The following is a 20,648-nucleotide window of genomic DNA, read 5'->3' on the forward strand; positions in this document are numbered from 1 at the left end:
CCGCCTGCCTCTCCCTCCCAAGTGCTGGGATTAAAGGCATGTGCCACCACTGCCCGGCTGTAACTCATTTTCAAGTGTTGGTCTTCTGTTATATCACTTTTCCTGGGGAAATAGATGTTTATTGATCCCATATGGAAGACACTGACACACCAGAGAAATTCCATATGAGCACAATGTAGTGAATCAACAGATTTCTCTTATCAGAGACACAGGAATGTGAGGATTCTAGGCAGCTGCATTAGCAAATAAGATCTACCCATTGCTCAAAGAGAGGCAGATTTAAACCAAGAGATAAACCAATCTTGAATAAAATCTTATTAAATCTGATCCTTTCAGCACACTTAAATCACTATTACTGTTTTGTGTGAGGTATGTGACATATATGTGTGTGTAAGAGTGTATATGTGTGTGAGTGTGTGTGTGTATGTGTAGGAGTGTGTGTAAGAGAGTGTATATATGTGTGAGTGTGCATATATGTGAGTATGTATGCGAATATGTATGTGGGTGAGTGTGGATGTATGTGAGTGTGTGCCACGCACACTTGCGTGATGGCGGTATTTGAGGTGAAAACTTCAAGGAAAGTCAGTCTCCTGCCTCCGCATTGACACCTGGCACCCCAAACTCAGAGATGGCTCAGATATGTCTTCGTACTTGTGTGCTAGGAACTCACCAAGATATCATTTCTTCACAGCTAACAAAAGAAAATTCGGACTTTGCTTTCTGACCTTCATCAATGTTCCAACTTCCTAGTCAAACCCTGGCTTGGAATGTTAAGTCATTCATACTAATAGCCTCCAGCATTGTAAGGCATAAAAGCTTACAGAATGAGCAAACTATCCCAGGGCAAGATCAGGTGAAATCCTCATTCTTAGTTAACTTAGGCAGGCCATATTAGATTTGCAGCTGAATCACTCCTAGGAACTGGCCTAGCAGGTGTTTCCTGGGGCTAGCTCCCTCTGGCCCAGAAAAGCAACTTAGTTGAAAAGCTTACCTGGGCCCACCCAGCCTGTAGCCATAGCAAGGAGCTGAAGAGGAGCTGTTATCTGCTTTTTAGAAGCCAGGTGATTCTGGTCAGAGCTAAGCTTTCTTTCAGATTGTAATCCTTGTTTAGTTCCTGCTAAATTAACATGTATTTACTTTACTGCCTGACTCATTGTGTTCCTAACATAGAGCTCTGTACCTGTACTTTGTTTTGATGTATTTTGATCATTGTACCATCTGACTTTTTCAAACCTTTCTGTATGGACTATTTAAACCTGACTCCATATTTGAAAAATACACTCAGATTTTACACCACCCGTGTGTAGTCTGTTTGTCAAAGCCGAATCCCGTGCCCACCTGGCCAGAATCCCTTGTCCCGCGGAACAGGGACCCCGCGAGAAATCCCGGTCCGTGGCAACTGTGGATGTATGTGAGTATGTGTGTGAGTGTGTATAAGTTTGTAAGTATTTGTAAGAGTGTGTATTGTGTGTGTGTGAGTGTGTATGTGTGTGAGAATGCATATGTGTGTGAATATATATGTGGATGAATATGTGTACATGTATGTGAGTGTCAGTGTGAGTATGTATATGCATGAAAGTATGTGTGAAAGTGTGTATGTGTCTGAGTGTGTATGTGGGTAAGTGTGTATATGTATGTGAGTGCATGTGTGAGTGTATGTGTGAGTATATCCTTGTATATGTATGTGAATATGTGTGTGTGAGCATGTATGTATGTGAATGTGAGTGTGAAGATGCCATTGTATACACAATGCATTTGTGTAAAGGTCACAGTACACCCCTCTAGAGTTAGTTCTCTCCCTCCATCATGGATTCTGGGGATTGAACCCAAAAGGCAGGCGAAGTATAGCCATTCTCAGTTGTTATAATAGTATACATAACTGACCCCAGGGTTTCTCCCAGAGAACACCTACAGCTGATAAACACCTTCAGAAAAGTAGCTGGATACAAATTTAACTCAAAAAAAAAAAAATCAGTAGCACTCCTTTATACAAACAATAAACAGTCTGAGAAAGAAATTAGGGAAATAGCACCCTTCACAATAGCCATTAATAATACAAAATATCTTAGCGTATCAATAACAACACAAGTAAAAGACCTATAAGACAAGAACTTCAAGTCTCTGAAGAAAGAAACTGAAGATATCACAAGATGGAAAGATTGCCCAGACTCATGCATTGGTAGGATTAATATAGTAAAATTGATCATTTTCCCAAAAGCAACATACAGATTCAATGTAACTCCCATGAACATTTCAACACAATATTTTTACAGATCTTGAAAATGTTGCAGCATTTTCTCTATTCAATCATATTAGAGCAGTGACAGGTCTGTGATTGGACAAGAATAGGGAGGTGTGGCTAGAGGTTTAGGAGTGAGGAGGTCGAAGGTCAGAGGAGAAGCAAGAGAAATCAACATGGAGGCAGATGAACAGGAAGACGATCCAGACCCAGCGTAGTTTTAAACAGCCACAAGTAGCTAAGGATTTCACAAGGTTAGAATAATTGGGTTAAAGCATTATCTTTATCATTTTGGCTCTGAAATTACTGTATTGGCATCTTGTAAATTGTGATCTTATTGATATATAAGCCTGATTGGATAATTAAGCCTTAAGAGTCATGTTTCTACCTGGTAACTAGGCGCTAGATGACTGATTGTGGGGTGTGTGGAGCATTGCATGTAAGCGAGATGTTTTGATAGCTGGGAGAGAATAAAGGACCTCAACAGGACATAGTGTTGTGGCTAGCCAGTACTGACAGGGCAAGAGAGTTTGTAGAGTGATGATTTTTAATATTTCCCTCAACATGAAAGAGCAATTTTCAACTTCATATGGAAAAACAAAACACTTATGATAGCTAGAGCTATCCTGTATGATAAAAGAACTTCTGGAGGTATCAAGCCCCCGATTTCACTATTTCTATTACACTATAGAGAAATAGAAATAAAAACTACATGGTATTGGCATGAAAACAGACATGCTGATCAATGGAATAGAACCAAAGACTCACAAATAAACCCACATATGTACTGACACTTGATTTTTTGAGAGAGAAGCCAAAGTCATATAATAGAAAAAAGAAAGCATCTTCAATAAATGGTGCTGGCCTAACTGGATGTCTGCATGTAGAAGAATGCAAATAGACCCATATTTATCACCCTGCACAAAGCTCAAGCCCAACCTAAAATCAGACACTAAATCTAATAGAAAAGAAAGTGAGGAACTGTCTTGAATACATTGATACAGGAGACGAATTCCTGAACAGAACAACAATAGCTCAAGCAATAAGAACGACAATTAGTAAATGGGACCTCATGAGACTGAAAAGCTTCTGTAAGGCAAAGAATACTGTCAATAGGACAAAACAGGAGCCTATAGAATGGGAAAATATTGTACCAACTGTCTCGTTACAGTTTTACTGCTGTGAGCAGACACCATGACTAAGGCAAGTCTTTAAAGAACCACATTTAATTAGGGCTGGCTTACAGAGTCATAGATTCAGTCCATTATCATCAAGGTGTGAGCATGGCAGCATCCAGGCAGGCATGGTGCAGGCAGAGCTGAAAGTTCTACATCTTCATCTGAAGACTGCTAGCAGAATACTGGCTTCCAGGCAGCTAGGATGAGGGTCTTAAAGCTCACACCCACCATGACACACCTACTCCAACAAGGTCTCACCTATTCTAATAGGGCCACACCTTCTAATAATGCCACTCCCTGAGCCAACCATATAGAAATCATCACATTCATTCTACTCCCTAGCCCCCATAGTCTTGTTCAAACATATGAGTCTATGTGGGGCATACCTAAACATAATATAATGCAAAATACATTTAGTCCAACTTCCAAAGTCCCTGTAGTCTATAGCAGTCTTAACAATGTTAAAAGTCCAAAGTTCAAAGTCTTTCCTGAGATTCATCCAATCACTTAACTATAATCCCCAATACAAGACAGGAAACCAGCTGGGCAAACTCCAAACTCTGCATCTCCATGTCTGACATTAAAGCAGTCTTCAGATCTCCAATTCCTTTTTCATCTTTCTTGACTGCAACAAACTTCTTTCTCCTGATCTGGTTCCACTCCCTGTTAGCAGCTTTCTTCAGCAGATAGCTCACAGCTCTGGCATCTTGAACATCTTGGGGTCTCCAAGTCAACTTCAACATTACTGCTTCTTGTTTCAATGCCTGGGATCCACACATGAATTTCTGGGCTCTTCCTAAGAGCTGGCGTCACTTCTCCAGGCTTTCCCTCTGTAGTACTCTAAGCTCCTGCTATTCTTGGTGATCATCCCATGATACAATCATCTCTAATATGCTGGGGTCTTCCGCTGCAACTAGGCTTCACAAATAGCCTCTCATAGGCTCTTTTCATGGTGTCAAGCTTCAACTCCTTTGCATGACCCATTCAGTCCTGGGCCATCAACTGCAACTGAGGCTGCACCTTCTCCAATGGCCTTCTAGGGCCTCTCACAGTGCCAAGCTTCAGCTGCTTTTCATGACCCCTTCATGCCTTCAAAACCAGTACCACCTGGGTGACTCTTACACATTACCAAGTACAGCTGCAGCACAAGGTAAATCATTGGCTATCTCTTGAATACAGCTTCTTTGTTCTCTCAGAAAACACTTCCCAGAAGATTTTGCCTCAGTGATATTAGTCTCTTCTTAATCACTACTAATTTCTTAGCTTCACATAACCAGCATCAATTGTCCCAGTAGTCCCTTCTATTCTGGACTCAAAAGCCAGAGAGCCATGTGGCCAAAACTACTGAGTTCTGCTGCTTGCTGTGGCTGGAACATGGCCCCCTTGTTCTATTACATTATCACCAGCTTTATGTTTTCCAACTCCCTCACTGGCTGAGCTTGGCTGTCCTGGACCTTGCTCTGTAGACTGACTGACTTTGAACTCAGAGATTTCCATGCCTGTCTTCTAAGCACTGGGATGAAAAGTGTGGACCATCAAGCCTGGATTTAAGTTTTTCTTCACTGAGAACTTGCTCTGTTCTAGGCTGGCTTTGAACTTAGAGATCTGCTTGTCTGTGCCTCATGGAATTAAGGCTTGTACTACCATGCCTGGACCTAAACTTAGCTGGGTGGGATCTTGTCCCAAGATCACTATCCCTTAATTCAATTGAATATCCTTGAATGCAGGATTCAGCTCCATTTCACTTCATGGTGCCCCTTTAACACTTGTACCATATATCTTATATTTTTCCTTTCTCAGCTTGCTATGCTTGTACACAATGTTCTTCATGACACTTTACCTGTAAATAAAGTCTATGATGGGTGTTTCTGAGACTTCTTTTGTCAGTGCAATTAATCTGAGTCTCTTCACCTTAGCCTCAGGCAGATTCTTCATATAAGGGTAAAAAGTAGCTTCATTTGTCACCAAAATACCACAAAAACTGTCTCTAGGCCACATATTGAATCCTCTTGGGCCAGGTCTGTATAATTCAAACCACTCTCAGTAACAAAGTCTTCCATATTCCTACTAGGATAGCTCATTAAGCCCCATTTAAAGCATTCCTCTGCTTCTCAAATCAAAAGTCCCCAAATTCACATTCTTCCAAACAAAAGCATGGTCAAGCCTATCACAGCAATACCCCACTCCTGGTACCTACTTCTGTGAGCAGACATCATGACCACGGCAAGTCTTATAAAGAACATTTAATTAGGGCTAACCTGCAGGTTCAGAGGTTCAATCCATTACAATCAAGGTAGGAACATGGCAGCATATAGGCAGGCATGGTGCAGGCAGACCTGGGAGTTCTATCTCTTCATCTGAAGACTTCTAGCAGAATACTGATTTCCAGGCAACTAGAATGAGGGTCTTAAAGTCAACAGCCATAGTGACACACTTAAACACATCATACACTCATCAGAATGGCTAAGATCAAAAACTCAAGTGACAGCTCATGCTGACTAGAATGTGGAGCAAGGTAAACATTCCCCCATTACTGGTGGGGGTGTGAAGTTGTACAACTACTTTGGAAATAATTTTGGCAGCTCCTCATGTAATTAGGAGGGGATCTACATCAAGACCCAGCTATATCACTTCTGGGTGTACACCCAAAAGGTGCTCCAAAATACCACAAGGACATTTGCTCAACCATGCTCACAGCAGCTTCATTTGCAATAGTCCCGAACTGGAAACAACATAGATGTCCCTCAACTGAAGAATGGATACTGAAAATGTGGTGCATTTTCACAATGCACAGTATGCTCAGCTATTTAAAACAAAGAAAGCATGTAACTTGCAGGCAAATAGATGGAAATTGAAAATATCATCCTGAGTAAGGTGACCCAGACCCAGAAACACATGAACAGTATAAAACATATCACTTGTAAGTTGATATTAGCCATAAAGTGCAACATAACCATGCTACAATCTACAGACCCAAGGAATAGCCCAGGGAAGGATGCTTAAATCTCACTCAGAAGGGAAGAGAAAATAAACATTGGAGGTGGATAGAGGAAAGGAGCTGGTTGGAGGAGGGTATAGGGAGGGGAACTAAGCTGAGGATAAGGTGTGGGGAGGTAGAGCTAGGGGGCTGGAATAGAGAAGGGAAATCTTTGATGGTGAGGCATCTTTATGAAGAGCCTGAGACGTGGGATAGGGGAAGCCCCAAGAGTCTATGGGAGTGACTCTAGCTGAGATTTCTAGCAGCAGGGAATATAGAGGCCAATGTTGCCACCTCCTGGAGCAAGGAGGAACTTCCAGTAGAGAGAGGGGGACACTAGAAAACCCACAAATCCTTCAATTCAAAATGTGTCTTGACTCCATGTGCATTCTTTGGTTGGTGGCTTAGTCTCTGGGAGGTCTGGGGCGGGGTGGCAGGGTGGTAAGGGGGAAGTCTGGTTGGTTGATATTGTTGTTCTTCCTATGAAGTTGCAAACCCCTTCAGCTCCTTCAGTCCTTCCCCTAACTACTCCCTTGGGGTCCCTGTGCTCAGTCTGATGGTTGGCTAGGAGCATCTGCATCTGTATTGGTCAGGCTCTGGGAGTGCCTCTCAGAAGACAGCTATATCAGGGTCCTGTCAGCAAGCATTTCTTGGCATCAACAGTAGTGTCTGGGTTTGGTGGCTGTATAAGGGATGGATCCCCAGGTGGGGCAGTCTCTAGATGGCCTTTCCTTCAGTCTCTGCTCCATTCTTTGTCCCTGTATTTCTTTAGACAGGAGCAATTCTGGGTTAATATTTTTGAGATGGATGGGTGGCTCCATACCTCAACCAGGGGCCATATCAAACCTCAGGATATGGTCTCTTCAGGTTCTTTCTCCCCTTTGTTGGGTATTTCAGCTAATGTCATCCCCGTTGGGGCCTGGGAGCCTCTTGCTTTCCTGGCATCTGAGACTTTCTGGTAGCTACCCCCCAGTTCCCCATCCCCCATTGCTACATACCTCTTTTCAATTTCCTGACTCTCTGTACATCTCCCCCATCTCCTCTAATACCTGAACCCGCCCTTTTTCCCCCTTCATGGAGGGACTTATGGCTCCAGCTGCATATAAAGCAGAGGATGGCCTTATCTGGCCTCAATGGGAGGAGAGGCCCTTGTTCCTGTGAAGGCTTGATGCCCCAGCATAGGGGAATGCTAGGGCAGAGAGGGGAAACCAAGAAGGGGGATAACATCTGAAGTGTAAATAAATAAAATAACCAATAAAATTTTTTTTTAAAAAAAAAAGTATTAGCTAAACAAGGGAAAAAAGTGTGTCCTGCCTACAAGATGTGCAGGAATAAAGATGGAACAGAGGTTAAGGGAAGAGCCAACCAATGTCTGGCCCAATTTGAGACCCATCTCATAGGAGCGAGCCAATCCCTGACACTAATAATGATACTCTGTTAGGTTTGCACACAGGAGCCTAGCAGAACTGTCTCTGGAGAAGCTTCATATAGCAGCTGAGAGAAACCAATGCAGAGATCCAGAGCCAAACATCAGGCGGAGCTCAGGGAGTCCTGTGGAAGAGTGAGGGAAGGCCTGAGCAAGCAGGAGGGATCAAGGACACCACAAGAAGTCAATTAACCTGGACCTATGGGGGCTTACAGAGAATGAACCATCATCCAGGGAGCATGCATGGGCTAGACCTAGGCCTCCTACACATATGTAGCAGATGTGCAGCCTGGTCTCCATGTGGGTCCCCCTACAATTGAAGCAAGGCCTGACTCTGACTTTGTTGCCTCCCTTTCAGTCTCCTTCTGCGAGCAGGGCTGCCTTGTCTGGCTTCAATGGGAGAGGATGCTCCTAGTCCTGCTGCAACATGATGGGCCATGGCGGGTAGTATCCATAGGGGAGTGTGTGTATGGAGGGGTTCCCTTCTCAGAGGAGACAAGGAAGAAAGAATGGTCATGGGGGGAAGGTGACAGCAGTCAGAATGTAAAGTGAATGAATAAATAAATAAATAAATAAATAAGAAAAAAAAGAAAATCAAAAAAGGCAATTTTGAGTTAAGAGCCTCATTAACACAATCCTTTCCACCCTGTCTCCCCTCTTAAATGTATTAATACTATCTTTCAGTGAAACAGCTGTGTGTGGGGGTGAGTGTGTATGTGTTCGACTGAGCTTTTGTTAGTGTGCCTGTGGGGCGGTGCCTATGTGTCTCGGCATTTGTGTGATGTCATGGTATAACACCCTAGATTTAGCTCTTTCCTGCCAGCATGGATTCTGGGGACTGAAGCCAGGAGTCAGGCTCGATAGCAAGCTCTTTAACTCTCTAACATATACCTAGTCACCTCACTGGCACATGCCTCTAGGTTCTCCAAAATTAAACTTTACTGGAGAAAGTGGCCAGAGGGCCACCTCCTGTGTTGGTGTCAGCTGACTGGGGATTAGGGTTGTAGCTGCCTGGTCAAGGAGAACTCTCAGGAGAGGTTAGCATGATAGCAAGGAGATGAAAGTAGATGTTTAAGTCCTTTCAATGTTTTTAATATTTGGAGGTGAGAAGCATGAACTGTATTTGAGGACCCAGAAAACAAAGGCCAGGATAAGGAACTACACACCAATGAGGGCTGAGATTACAGGTTAACCAAGACAACAACCTGAAACAATGGGATCCCCACTATCTATAGTTCCCTAGATTGCTACTATCCTTTAAAAAAGGTATTTATTTTATGTGTATGAACACACTGTAGTTGTTGTGATCATAAAAAGAGAAAGAGCTGTAAGAATATGTTCTGGTGGGCATGGGGGAAAAGGGTGCCTCAGAGGGTCCATGCTGAAGCATCCCTTCCCCTGAGAGACCAGCCCCACAACAGTATAGTATAGAATAAAGCTTAATGAGGGTACGGGGAGGGGAGTTAAGAGGGTAGCAGAGGCACAGAAAGGCAGAGAAAAGGAGAGAATAGAGAAGTGGGGGTCATCCATGGCCACGTGAAGGGAGTGGGAAAGGGGGCAAGAGGGTGGCAAGAGAAAAAGAGAGGCAAGAGAGTAAGAGAGAGAGGATGGGCCCAGCATCCCCTTTTATAGTGGGTCAGGAGTACCTGGCCGTTGCCAGGTAACTGTAGAGTGAGCATACCTGGCTGCTGCCAGGAACTGTAGGGGTGGAATTCAGACAGAATGCCAACAGTAGTTGTTTTCAGACACACCAGAAGAGGGCATCAGATCCCATTACAAATGGTTGTGAGCCGCTGTGTGGTTGCTGGGAATTGAACTCAAGACCTCTGGAAGAGCAGTCAGTGCTCTTAACCGCTGAGCCATCTCTCCAGCCTGCTATTAGCCTTTTTAGAGTGGGATAGTGCCACGGCTCTGAATAACCATAACCTTTTAGGGATTCCATGTCTGGCTTTTGTTTATATGACTATGATTGGTGGAAAGAACCCTTTACAGTCACCTCAGGAGAAGTTAACACAAAGCATGGCTCCACTGCTCTAGGCTCTGAGAAACTGTCCTAGTTTGTAAAGGCTTAACTCTTAAAGCTTCAGGTAGTCTGGGAAGCTATGGACCAGTCAGTACATGTGAATGATGACACCTGTGGAGGATGCTAAGGACACACACACACACACACCACCAGCTGGTATCTTCCATTTCCACACTGCAGGACAACTCACTCTTCCCGTCCCAAACTTCCCCTTTGCCATCCTATCACTTCCTAAGAAGTGACCCCCTAGTGCCACATGGGCAAGTCTCACTTCCAAGGAGGGGCTGCAGACCTTCAGTTGCTTGGAATAAAGAACAACACTGCTTCTGAAGATGCCAGTCTGGTTTCCATCATAACTGCATCCCCTCCATCAGCCCCTACCTAACAGATAGAGTCTCTGGACAGCAGTCTGGATCGGGCATGTCAATCCGAAGAAGGTTTCAGAACCTTCTCCCCCATGGATTTCAGTGGAGAGAGCAGGAAGGCGAATTCCACTGTGTCCCTGAAGGTAATCTGCAGGCTTTAGTTTCACTTTCCATTCTCAGTTTCAGTTTCCCCCTGCTGATTGCATAGAGCATAGCCCCAGCTCCCAGAGCTACTCCAGTGTTTAAAAGCCTGAGCTAGCAGTTGGTGTGAGAGCCTGCAAGAGAGCAGAGTCCAGGCAGGTTTCTGAGGTGTCCTGCTCTGCTGAAAACCCAGAGAAGAGCTGCCACCTTCAGAGCCACCATGGGGTAAGGCATTCCCCTGCTCTCCACTCTGAAGGAACCCAGGACACAGACATTTGCTTGTGGCCAGTTCTGACTTTGCCTCTAGCTTCTCTTTCTACTGCTGATGGGGAACAAGGATGTCAATTGCCCTGAGGGTCCAGGAATTTTGCTTAATGCTCCCACTAAGCTGTGTTCCTGGTGCTGGATGTGTGACTGGAAGCTTGTTTTGATTTGTTGTTGTTGTTGTTGTTGTTTGAGTTGTTTTGATTTTTAAGGCTGTCTCACAACAAATACCTGGCGGAGCATTTAGCATGCTCATCTTATAGACAGAGACAATTATCAAACAGGCCCCTCTGGAATGAAATTAGGCACCACCAGCACCCACTTGGTGCCCTAAAAGTGAGCAGCAGGTTAGAGTGTGCTTCTTCTGACCTCTGAGCCCCATTGTCTTTAGGGTGTACCATCCTACCCCACAAAGACCTCTTGAAATGCTGCTCAAGCTTTCTGTTCCCAGGTGCTATCTTGCCCATCCCTGGCTGGCTTAACCAATACCCTGGACACATCTCTCTCTCTCTCTCTCTCTCTCTCTCTCTCTCTCTCTCTCTCTCTCTCCCAGGATTAAGAAACAAAAATGTGTAAATTCTATTCTCTCTGACAAGCGGTATGAAAAACTGTTTGCCAAGAAACTAAATATATATGAAAATGTGTTATATAAAACCATGCCAGGAAGTTTGGTAAGGTAGAGCAAGTTGAGACCCAGAGACTTGGTGGGCATGCAACTGAGGCTTGGGGTATGGTGCGTAAACGTTCTATCCCCGAAACAAGGGCTCCACACATCACCAAGAAGGTAATGGGATACAGGACCACCAACCAGTGGTTCCAAATTTAATGGACAGTGCATGGAGCGCCCTGCATCGCACCCTGAGGCTGAATATGGAAGCCAGCTATGGAGCATCTGCTTTTTGCAATTGAACAGAGGAATGGAGCATATAACTAACAAGGAAAAAGAGCATCCTGCCCTTTGAGACCGGGGGATCAGCTGAACTCTGACCCCCTGAGCCTGGGGGGTCTCCCTACCCGCATTGCCCTTCTGAAGTCAATTCCTCCAGAAGGAGCCTAGCTAGGAAGCCTCAAATGGGGGTAAACCAAGAGTGGGATGCTCAGAATCCTCATCTCAGAGCCCCCCCCCCCAGTCATTTCAGGAATAAGAACTACTGTGTGACAGTAGCAGGAAGGGCATCCATGGGACATAATACCATGTCAAGAAGTTTGGAAAGGTAGAGCAGGCACTTACGCACAAGCGCATGTACCTCCACCTCAAGGCACAGGTCCCCAGAAAGATCCTGGTGAGGCTCCCAGTCAAGGCAGATCTTCCTGGGCTACTGCTGTCCAGTTTTCAGAGTGTTCTTAGCTGTCCTGAGAATGTCTTTATTTCCCATAAGGTGCAAGTACAATCTCTAATTCCAACTGTGGGATGCTATAGCCGGGGAATGCAAAGAAAAGCCTGATTGAATCTGATGCCCCTGGACCAGGATTAATCTTCCTACAGAAGCCTGACCATCATTTTAAAGTGCTCTGGAAAAGAAGGAATAACCATGAATTTGGTTATGAGAGAGAGAGAGAGAGAGAGAGAGAGAGAGAGAGAGAGAGAGAGAGAGAGAGAGAGAAAGAGAGGAGCAAATACAGATACAGAGATAGAGCATACTAGGGAATGTTGAGGTGTCTGAGAATGCCATGGCCAACAGAGCTATTGTCTCTATGAAGCAAGAAGGAAATCTGGTTAAACATAATTCAGCCAATGTTGGTTCAAACTTCTAGTGTCTAACCTGGCACTGTTGTTGTAAATATATTTAAGCACAGACAATATGGAAAAATGTTTCCTGGTGTAATCCAATCCTGTGTGCACACGGAAGTATTATGGGGTATAATTACATCAAAACTCAACTCAAAGTACATGTGACTTCTTTCAAGAGGATTAGTTCTAGAGATAGGCTTCATATAGTAGCTTCAGGGCCTAGGGAAGGAGCTGGTGTCTTGTCAGTCATACAGATAGTAAAGAGGTCATTTGGACTATTACCACTTCCAGCCCTGGTTGTGTGAGCTTGGAGGAGCCTCTGACCATACAAATAAAGCAAAGGTTACCTATGCTTTTAGCCACCTCTGGTCCTGCCGTATGAGCTTAATGTGTTCCGGCTCCACAGAGAACACAAAATACTAGGTTGTTAATGACCTCCATTACCAGGCTTCTGAGTATAAAACCAACACACACATACACACACACACACACACACACACACACACACACACACACACTATTGAAGAGTCAATTCTTCATGTTTAACATGTGTGATGTTCTTAGTGTTTATCTGTGGAGGCAAGAACCTATGTACTCCCAACTGACAGAGTCAGAGAGAGAATTAAAAAAAATAGAGTGGGGGATGATAGAGGGGGAAAGAGAGAGAGAAGAAAGAGAGAGACAGACAGAGAGACAGACACAGAGAGAGAGAGAGACAGAGACAGAGAGACAGAGACAGACAGATAGTCAGACACAGAGAGAAAGACCAGAAATTTCTTACCATTTTGTCCCTGTCTAGCCTGGCTTATCAAATGTTATAGGTAGAGACTAGAGTCCAGGAATAACTGCCAAACTTTCCCTGAGATGCTGTTGAAATACCCAGATATTTTTGTCTGACATCAATGAATTGGACCAGAGACATTTGTCCAAAGACATTGATGAGAAAGAGACATTTCCTTGGAAACGAAAAAGCACTCTGGAAATGGGAATGGACTAGTGAACTGAGGGACACAAGCCCAAGGATCACTGGGCCATAGACTCAGGTGACCAAGCCAGCTCAGTCAGTCAACAGAGCCTCAAGGGAGGGAGGGAGTAGTAAAGAAAGAAAAGACAATTACACAACACTATAACTTGACTCCAGCCAGCTCTAAAGCTGAAGTGGGTTTATTTTTATCCAGTCTGCTTTTATACCATTCTAGGGACATGCAAAGAATATGGTCAGTCCTAAGGCATAAACCAAGTAGTCAAGGAACAAACAAGGCATAAACAAAGTACTTAAGGAACAGACAAAGCATAAACAAAGGTCCCATGATTACTGTATTCAGGGTCATAACAAGGCCCATCAAGATACAAAGAACACATTCCTCAGCTGTCTTCATCTTGAGCCTTCTTCCTTGTTCTAGCCCAATGTCAAATTCCTGTCAAATTCCTAGAAAAAGAAACCAAGAGCTCTCCACACTCAGGAACCTTTCAATGTCAGGGATGACATGCCCTGTCTCTTCTCCAAGTTGGCACATCAAGGACATTTTGGGGGCATCTTCCTTCCATTACTTGAAGCCTAGAGAAGGGAGGACTGATAGTGTTTTTCTGCAAACTGCCAGCATTCATGGCCACTCTTTCATCGGTCCCCAATCTCCCACCACGCTCCATAAGCTCTGAAATACCATGTCAAAGGGGCAGGGGAGACTTACAACTGCTTTCCTTGAAGATTTAAAATGGGCTGGGCAGATGGCTCTGTGGGTAAACTGCTCACCAAACAACCATAAGGAACAGGGTTGAATCCTAGTACCTAGTACCTACTGAGGAGGTAGAAAGCACTTGGCTTTCAACCTCAAAAGAACAAGGTGAAGACCAGTGCCTAATGCTGTGCTGTCCTCTGACCTCTGTATGCATGCCTTGGCATAAGTACCCTACAGACACACACACACACACATATACATATTTATGTATATATACATAAATTTCTAAATAGAACCTGTTAAGTCCTTATAATATTAATTGTGTGCATGCTATCAGAAATCAACATTTGGTGTTAGACAACCAATGCCTAGTCTCTCTTCTGGGGAAGACTTCCTGTCCAAGCTTAACTTGGACACACATTGTTCTTTGTGTATAGTGAAGTCTAGTGTCAATCTTGTTCCGTTCCATTTGGGCATTCTTTTGTTGTTGTTGTTGATTATAAGAATATATACATATATTCTTAATATATATAATATATTATATATATTCATATATATATGCTTAAGTATGAATTAAAATTCACCCTGAACTAAAATTCTCATTACAAAAATCTAACAGATGCATGAAGGCACATTATTATATAAAATTAATATTTGTTAATTAAAGAGTAACTTTAATTTAATAGTAACAGGAATTGGCAATGAGTGAAGAGTATAAAGATGGTCATTTGTTCACATTTGAACACAAGAGTTCAAGTTTATAACATTCTTTGAGCAAGTAGATATGTACATTTAGATTTAACAAAGCTAATTTATATAATTATAAATATAACATAATTAAAATATAAATAATACATAACTTATAAATTATATATGGAATTGTTCCAATATTTAAATAATAAGTAAGATCTTAAGTAGAGCTTCACTTCTAAAGTGAAAAAAGAGAATGAGCTATGAATATGACTTGGTGCTAGAGTTATTGTCTAGTATTCCTGAGACTCCTTTTTTTCTGTTTTTAATTTATTTTTTTATTAGATATTTTCTTTATTTACATGTCATACGATATCTCCTTTCCCATTTTCCCCTCCAAAAAAAAGAAAAAATAAATAAAATAAAAATTAAAAAAAAAACCCTATTCCCTCCCCCTTCTTCCCCCTCCCCTTGCTCACCATCCCACCCTCTCCTGCTTACTGGCCCTGGCATTCCCCTACACTGGGGCATAGAAACTTCACAGGGCCAAGGGTTTCTCCTCCATTGATGACCAACTTGACCATCTTCTACTCTACATATGCTGCTGGAGCCATGAGTCCCACCATGGGTACTCTTTGGTTGGTGGTTTAGTCCCTGGGAGCTCTGAGGTACTAGTTAATTAATGTTGTTGTTTGTCATAAGGGGCTGCAAACCCTTCAGCTCCTTGGGTCCTTTCTCTAGCTCCTTCATTGGGGACCCTGTACTCAGTCCAATGAAAGACTGTGAGCCTCTACTTCTGTATTAGTCTGGTACTGTCAGAGCCTCTCAGGAGACAGCTATATCAGGCTTCTGTCAGCCAGCACTTCCTGGCATCCACAATAGTGTCTGGATTTGATGATTGAATATGGGAAGAATTCAAGGTGGAGCAGTCTCTGGATTGTCCTTCCTTCAGTCTCTGCTCCATAGTTTGTCTCTGCAACTCCTTCCATGGGTACTTTGTTCCCCCTTTTAAGAAAGAATGAAGTAGCTACATTTTGGTCTTCTTCTTCTTGAGTTTTTTGTAGTTTGTGGATTGTACTTTGTGTATTTCCATCTTCTGGTCTAATATTCACTTATCAGTGAATGCACAGCATGTGTGTTCTTTTGTGATTGGGTTACCTCACTCAGGATGATATTCTCCAGATCCATCCATTTCCCCAAGAATTTCATAAATTCACTGTTTTTAATAGCTGAGTAGAACTCCATTGTGTAGATGTACCACATTTTCTGTATCCATTCCTCTGTTAAGGGACATCTGGGTTGTTTCCAGTTTCTGGCTATTATAAATAAGGCTGCTATGAACATGGTGGAGCATGTGTCCTTATTGCATGGTGGAGCATCTTCTGGGTATAGCTGGGTCATTTGGGCACTCTTATTGGTGAGGTTTTCAAAAGAGTTGGTCTTCCCAGGAGAAATGGCATTTAGAACTATTCCAAAGATGATAAGATTCCCAAAATGGAAAGAACCTCTCTCCATGTATCACCTTAATATGATATGTACTTACTTCTCTAACCCAAAAGTCCTCATCTCAAAATAGCTACCTACAGACTCTCAGTCTCTACTTTAGCAGAGAATGTGTCACCTTCCCGTTTTCCTTTTCCTACCTCCCTTTGTCAGATACTGGGTAGAATGCCTGGACACATATTTAAATCTTGTTTTCTGAAAACATCTCTTGCCTTTAATGAGACTGAACTTTTTTGCCAGGACTGAAACCAAGATAATAAACTGCCTCGAGAACAGTTAAGGCTCTGTACACAATTAGACATGTCACTGGGATAGATTACTCAAACATACACAACAAACAGAACACAGACCACAACTATAGGAAAAGACCTAGGGAGAAAAGTGGGGAGCTCAGTCTTGATCTAAATGGCTCCCTTAGTGTCACATCAAGGCAGTGACATTCTGGGCAGTCTCTCTCTCTCTCTTAGGACCTGACTGTAGCTGCTTGCAGGATTACCTCAGTAAGCTCTTCAACCCTGACCTCCTAGACAGATGAAATGATTTAAAGCTTGCTTTCCTACTTTTGTTGGGAGTTTATTCTTCGTCCTAAACTGTGACTGAACTTTCTTAATATTTCCTTCCTCCTCTATTTTAATCATTTATATGAGTGACTTAAAACATCCCCAAGGAAACTTTCGTCAGATTTACACCTTAGAAATTATGTCACCAAGTTAAAATCACTTGGCTATACTAATGTTCAAACTGTGTCCCCTTCCAAATCAACTTCAAGAATAGTACTTATACGTAGAGAAAAGTAAAAATGTATAAACATAGATTAAAGTCAGCTGAAGATACCAGGGCAGGGCACCTGCTACAGGATTGGGAAGATTTCCTATAAGAAGAAGAAGCAAATCCAAGGTTCTTAGTTCATGGCACTGACAGGACAGACTGTAGGAGGATGGAGCAGGAATGTGACCCTCTGCAAGTCAGGAAGAAATGCTTGCTAGATGAGGCTTTACATAGGCAAGCAATTTGATCTGAGATTTATAACTTGCTGACTTACAATAAGACAAATTCTGTTGTGTAAGTGACTGAGTCCATAGTATTCTCCTATGGTAGCCTAGGCAGAAGGGCTCTTGGGTTTTGTGACTCCAGCCCCTGCGATATGTATGCCCCTTCTCTCTCTCTCTCAGGGCTATTCATGCTAGCACCAAAATGTGTTGATTGTTTTAGGTTTATAGTGAATCCAATTCCATGTTTTCAAAATCATGTTTGTTACTGGAGTGCCGTGGAGACTTAATAGAATTTTGGTCAGTCACACAAAGCTTTCTTTGAGTCAATGATGCTGAATTCTGGTCTTGCACTATTCAAAACTGATGTTCATGGACCACAGCAGGTAGTTTTCATAAAGAAGAAGCCCTGTGGGGTTGTAAGTGGGATCCTAACTGAAAAAAAAAAAAAAAGACAAGCTTCCTACAATAGAATGGGGACCAAGAAATAGGGGCTATCAATGGTCCCAAGCATATAGTTTATACCATAGAATGGGTGAATGAACAGGGGATACAGAAGCTACTCAAGTTTAACTGACAGATACAGGAAGTGTCTAGATGGCTGTCATTTCCTATTGGTCTACCCTTAAAGACTCCAAGCTCAGGCCTTCTTTATGGGAAAGATCTAACAGGTTGTCACACCTCTCTGTTACTATTATTGCCATCTGACCAGATCAAAACCAAAGACAACTAACTGGTTTGTGCAGTATGGCATACATAGCCTCTGTTAGAGACAACCACCAACAAAACCAAGAGCCTTTTTCCTTCTATTCTTGAACATGATTCAAAGCTGCTTGCTTTTGGGTACCTACCCAAAAGACGAGTGACTAAATTCTACCTCTTGTCCTCAACACTAATAGAAAAATAGGAAACTCTTATAAAAATAGAGTTTCATAATACATAATACATATATTCCATGTATTGGATATTTATAGACCAGGAATGGGAAATACTAAAGTTATTCCCATTTCACAGATAGGTACAGTGTGACCCTGAAGCACGCAGTGATACACCCTTGGGAACCTCTGGAATGGTAATATAAGGAAACAAGGAAAGGCTTTCAGTTTGTATAGATCATCTTTAAAATGCAGGGAATCCTTCGAATCACAGAGCGGGGGAGCTAAGCCTTCTCACTCTCTAGAAGGCCCCCACCTAAATCACCCAAAAATAAAAGGACCAAGAAAAGTCATGTCCCTAGTGTCAGAAAGAAGAGAGCAGGTCCACTTACTCCAAGACAGCCTACTTCTTGAGACTATAACACCAGCTCCTTGTTTGTGTCGGAGATGAAAGGAACGGGGCCCTACAGTGACATGTTCTCAATATTCATTGTGTAGCTAACAGACAGGTCCTATTTGTATGTCAGTTCAGGTAGGATGCAAGTGGACACATAGTCCTCAAAGACAGTAGGAAAGGAAGACATCGTTTTTTAGAGTTCTAGACCTCAGAGAAGAGGTGTGGCATCTTTGAGTGTACCTGTATTCCTCTGGTCATCTATGTCCAGCCTTGACTGAAATCGTCAGTTTACAGTCTAGGATTGTACATATCCATGCACATGGAAGGAGTCTCTGACAGTTCAAGTAAGTAGAGCCAAGATCTTATGTGGAAAAAAAAAAATCAAGGAACTCTAAAGCGACAGTAAGCCTGAGACTTTGGGTAAAAGAGCAAGAATGTTTGATTTGGTGTCCGTTTCTGGCATTTCTCAAATAACAAATCATTCTGCCTCTTTCTTGCAGAGAGAATGCTGATGGTGACCAGGTCATGGAGAAACTGCTTCAGCTGAGATGTCACTTCACATGGAAGCTGCAATTTGAAGATAATGACATACCTGATTTGGAAGTGAGAATCTCAGAGCAGGTCCAGTTCCTTGACATCAAGAACCCATTGGGGATGTACAACCTCCGGGCTTATGTGAGACATCTGAAAGGCCAGCAAGAAGAAGCCCTGCAGAGCTTGAAAGAAGCTGAAGACTTGATCCAGAGAGAGCAGTTGGGCAAGAGAAGCCTGGTGACCTGGGGCAACTGTGCCTGGGTGCATTACCACAGGGGCAGCTTGGCAGAAGCCCAGGTCTACCTGGACAAGGTGGAGAAGGTTTGCAAGGAATTTGCAAGTCCCTTTCCCTACAGGCTGGAGGGTGCTGAGATGGACTGTGAGGAAGGCTGGGCCTTGCTGAAGTGTGGAGGAAAAAATTATAAACGAGCCCTGGCCTGCTTTGCAAAGGCTCTGGAAAGGGAACCTGAAAACCCTGAGTTCAACACTGGCTATGCAGTCGTAGCCTACCGCGAAGATGTAGATGACAACTTTATATCTCTAGAACCCTTAAGGAAGGCTGTCAGGTTAAATCCAGAAGATCCATACATTAAAGTTCTCCTTGCCCTAAAGCTTCAGGATGTAGGAGAACATGGTGAAGCAGAAGCACACATTGAAGAAGCCCTCAGCAGCACATCTTGCCAAAGTTATGTCTTTCGCTATGCAGCCAAATATTTCCGTAGGAAAAAATGCATAGACAAAGCTCTAAATCTTCTACGGCAGGCTTTGCAGGCATCACCTTCCTCTGGCTATCTACATTATCAAATAGGGCTCTGCTACAAGCAACAAATGTTCCAACTGAAGACATCCAGAAACAGGCAGCCCAGAAGGCAGGACAATGTGCAGGAATTAGCACAACAGGCCATTTTTGAATTTCAAGAGACTTTGAAACTGAGGCCCACATTTGAGATGGCTTATGTTTGCCTGGCTGAAGTGCAGGCAGAAATTCACCAATATGAAGAAGCAGAGGAAAATTTCCAGAAGGCACTGAATAGCAAGAACCTGGTGGCTCACATAGAGCAGGATATTCACTTCCGCTATGGCTGTTTCCAACAATTTCATAAGAAGTCAGAAGACAAGGCAATTACCCACTACTTAAAAGGTCTAAAAGTAGAAGAGAAGTCCTTTGCCTGGAGGAAACTACTCTCGGCTTTAGCGAAAGTGGCTGAAAGACGCATTTACCGGAATGTTCATCTTGTGGAGAGCACCAGCCTTCTTGGGCTAGTCTACAAACTGAAAGGGCAAGAGAAGAAGGCCCTGCTTTACTATGAGAAGGCCCTGAGGCTCTCTGGGGTCATGAATCCTGCCTTTTGATTGCAGTTTACATCTATGAAGTTAACTAAGTGTTCCAGTGCCCCTTCCTGATTTCTTTTTCCAGGTCTGCTTTTGGCTTTTTTTTTTTCTGAAATGCCAAGTAGCTAAGTACATTTTCTCCTGCGACTTCTTTCTGGTGTCTCATGATCCTATCTAGAAGACACTTCCATCCCTAGGACACCTACTCACTTGAAGATCAGGACTGATTCCTGCTGTTCTGGGCTCCTGTGAGCTGTAGAATCACAGAACCTTTTCCTTATGTCTATGTATTTGCAGTAGATAG

General features: G+C 43.1%; 1 protein-coding gene across 1 annotated transcript; it reads left to right on the forward strand.

Moving 5' to 3' along the window:
• The first annotated feature begins 10,436 nt into the window (after positions 1-10,436).
• LOC116103765 (interferon-induced protein with tetratricopeptide repeats 1) lies at positions 10,437-20,642 on the forward strand. Its single transcript, XM_031390140.1, has 2 exons — positions 10,437-10,574; positions 18,979-20,642. Exons 1-2 carry the CDS (start codon positions 10,570-10,572, stop codon positions 20,363-20,365), a joined length of 1,392 nt encoding a protein of 463 aa, XP_031246000.1. The 5' UTR covers positions 10,437-10,569; the 3' UTR covers positions 20,366-20,642.
• Positions 20,643-20,648: the final 6 nt, after the last annotated feature.

This window comes from Mastomys coucha, unplaced genomic scaffold (assembly GCF_008632895.1).
Source record: "Mastomys coucha isolate ucsf_1 unplaced genomic scaffold, UCSF_Mcou_1 pScaffold21, whole genome shotgun sequence".
NCBI lineage: Eukaryota > Metazoa > Chordata > Mammalia > Rodentia > Muridae > Mastomys > Mastomys coucha.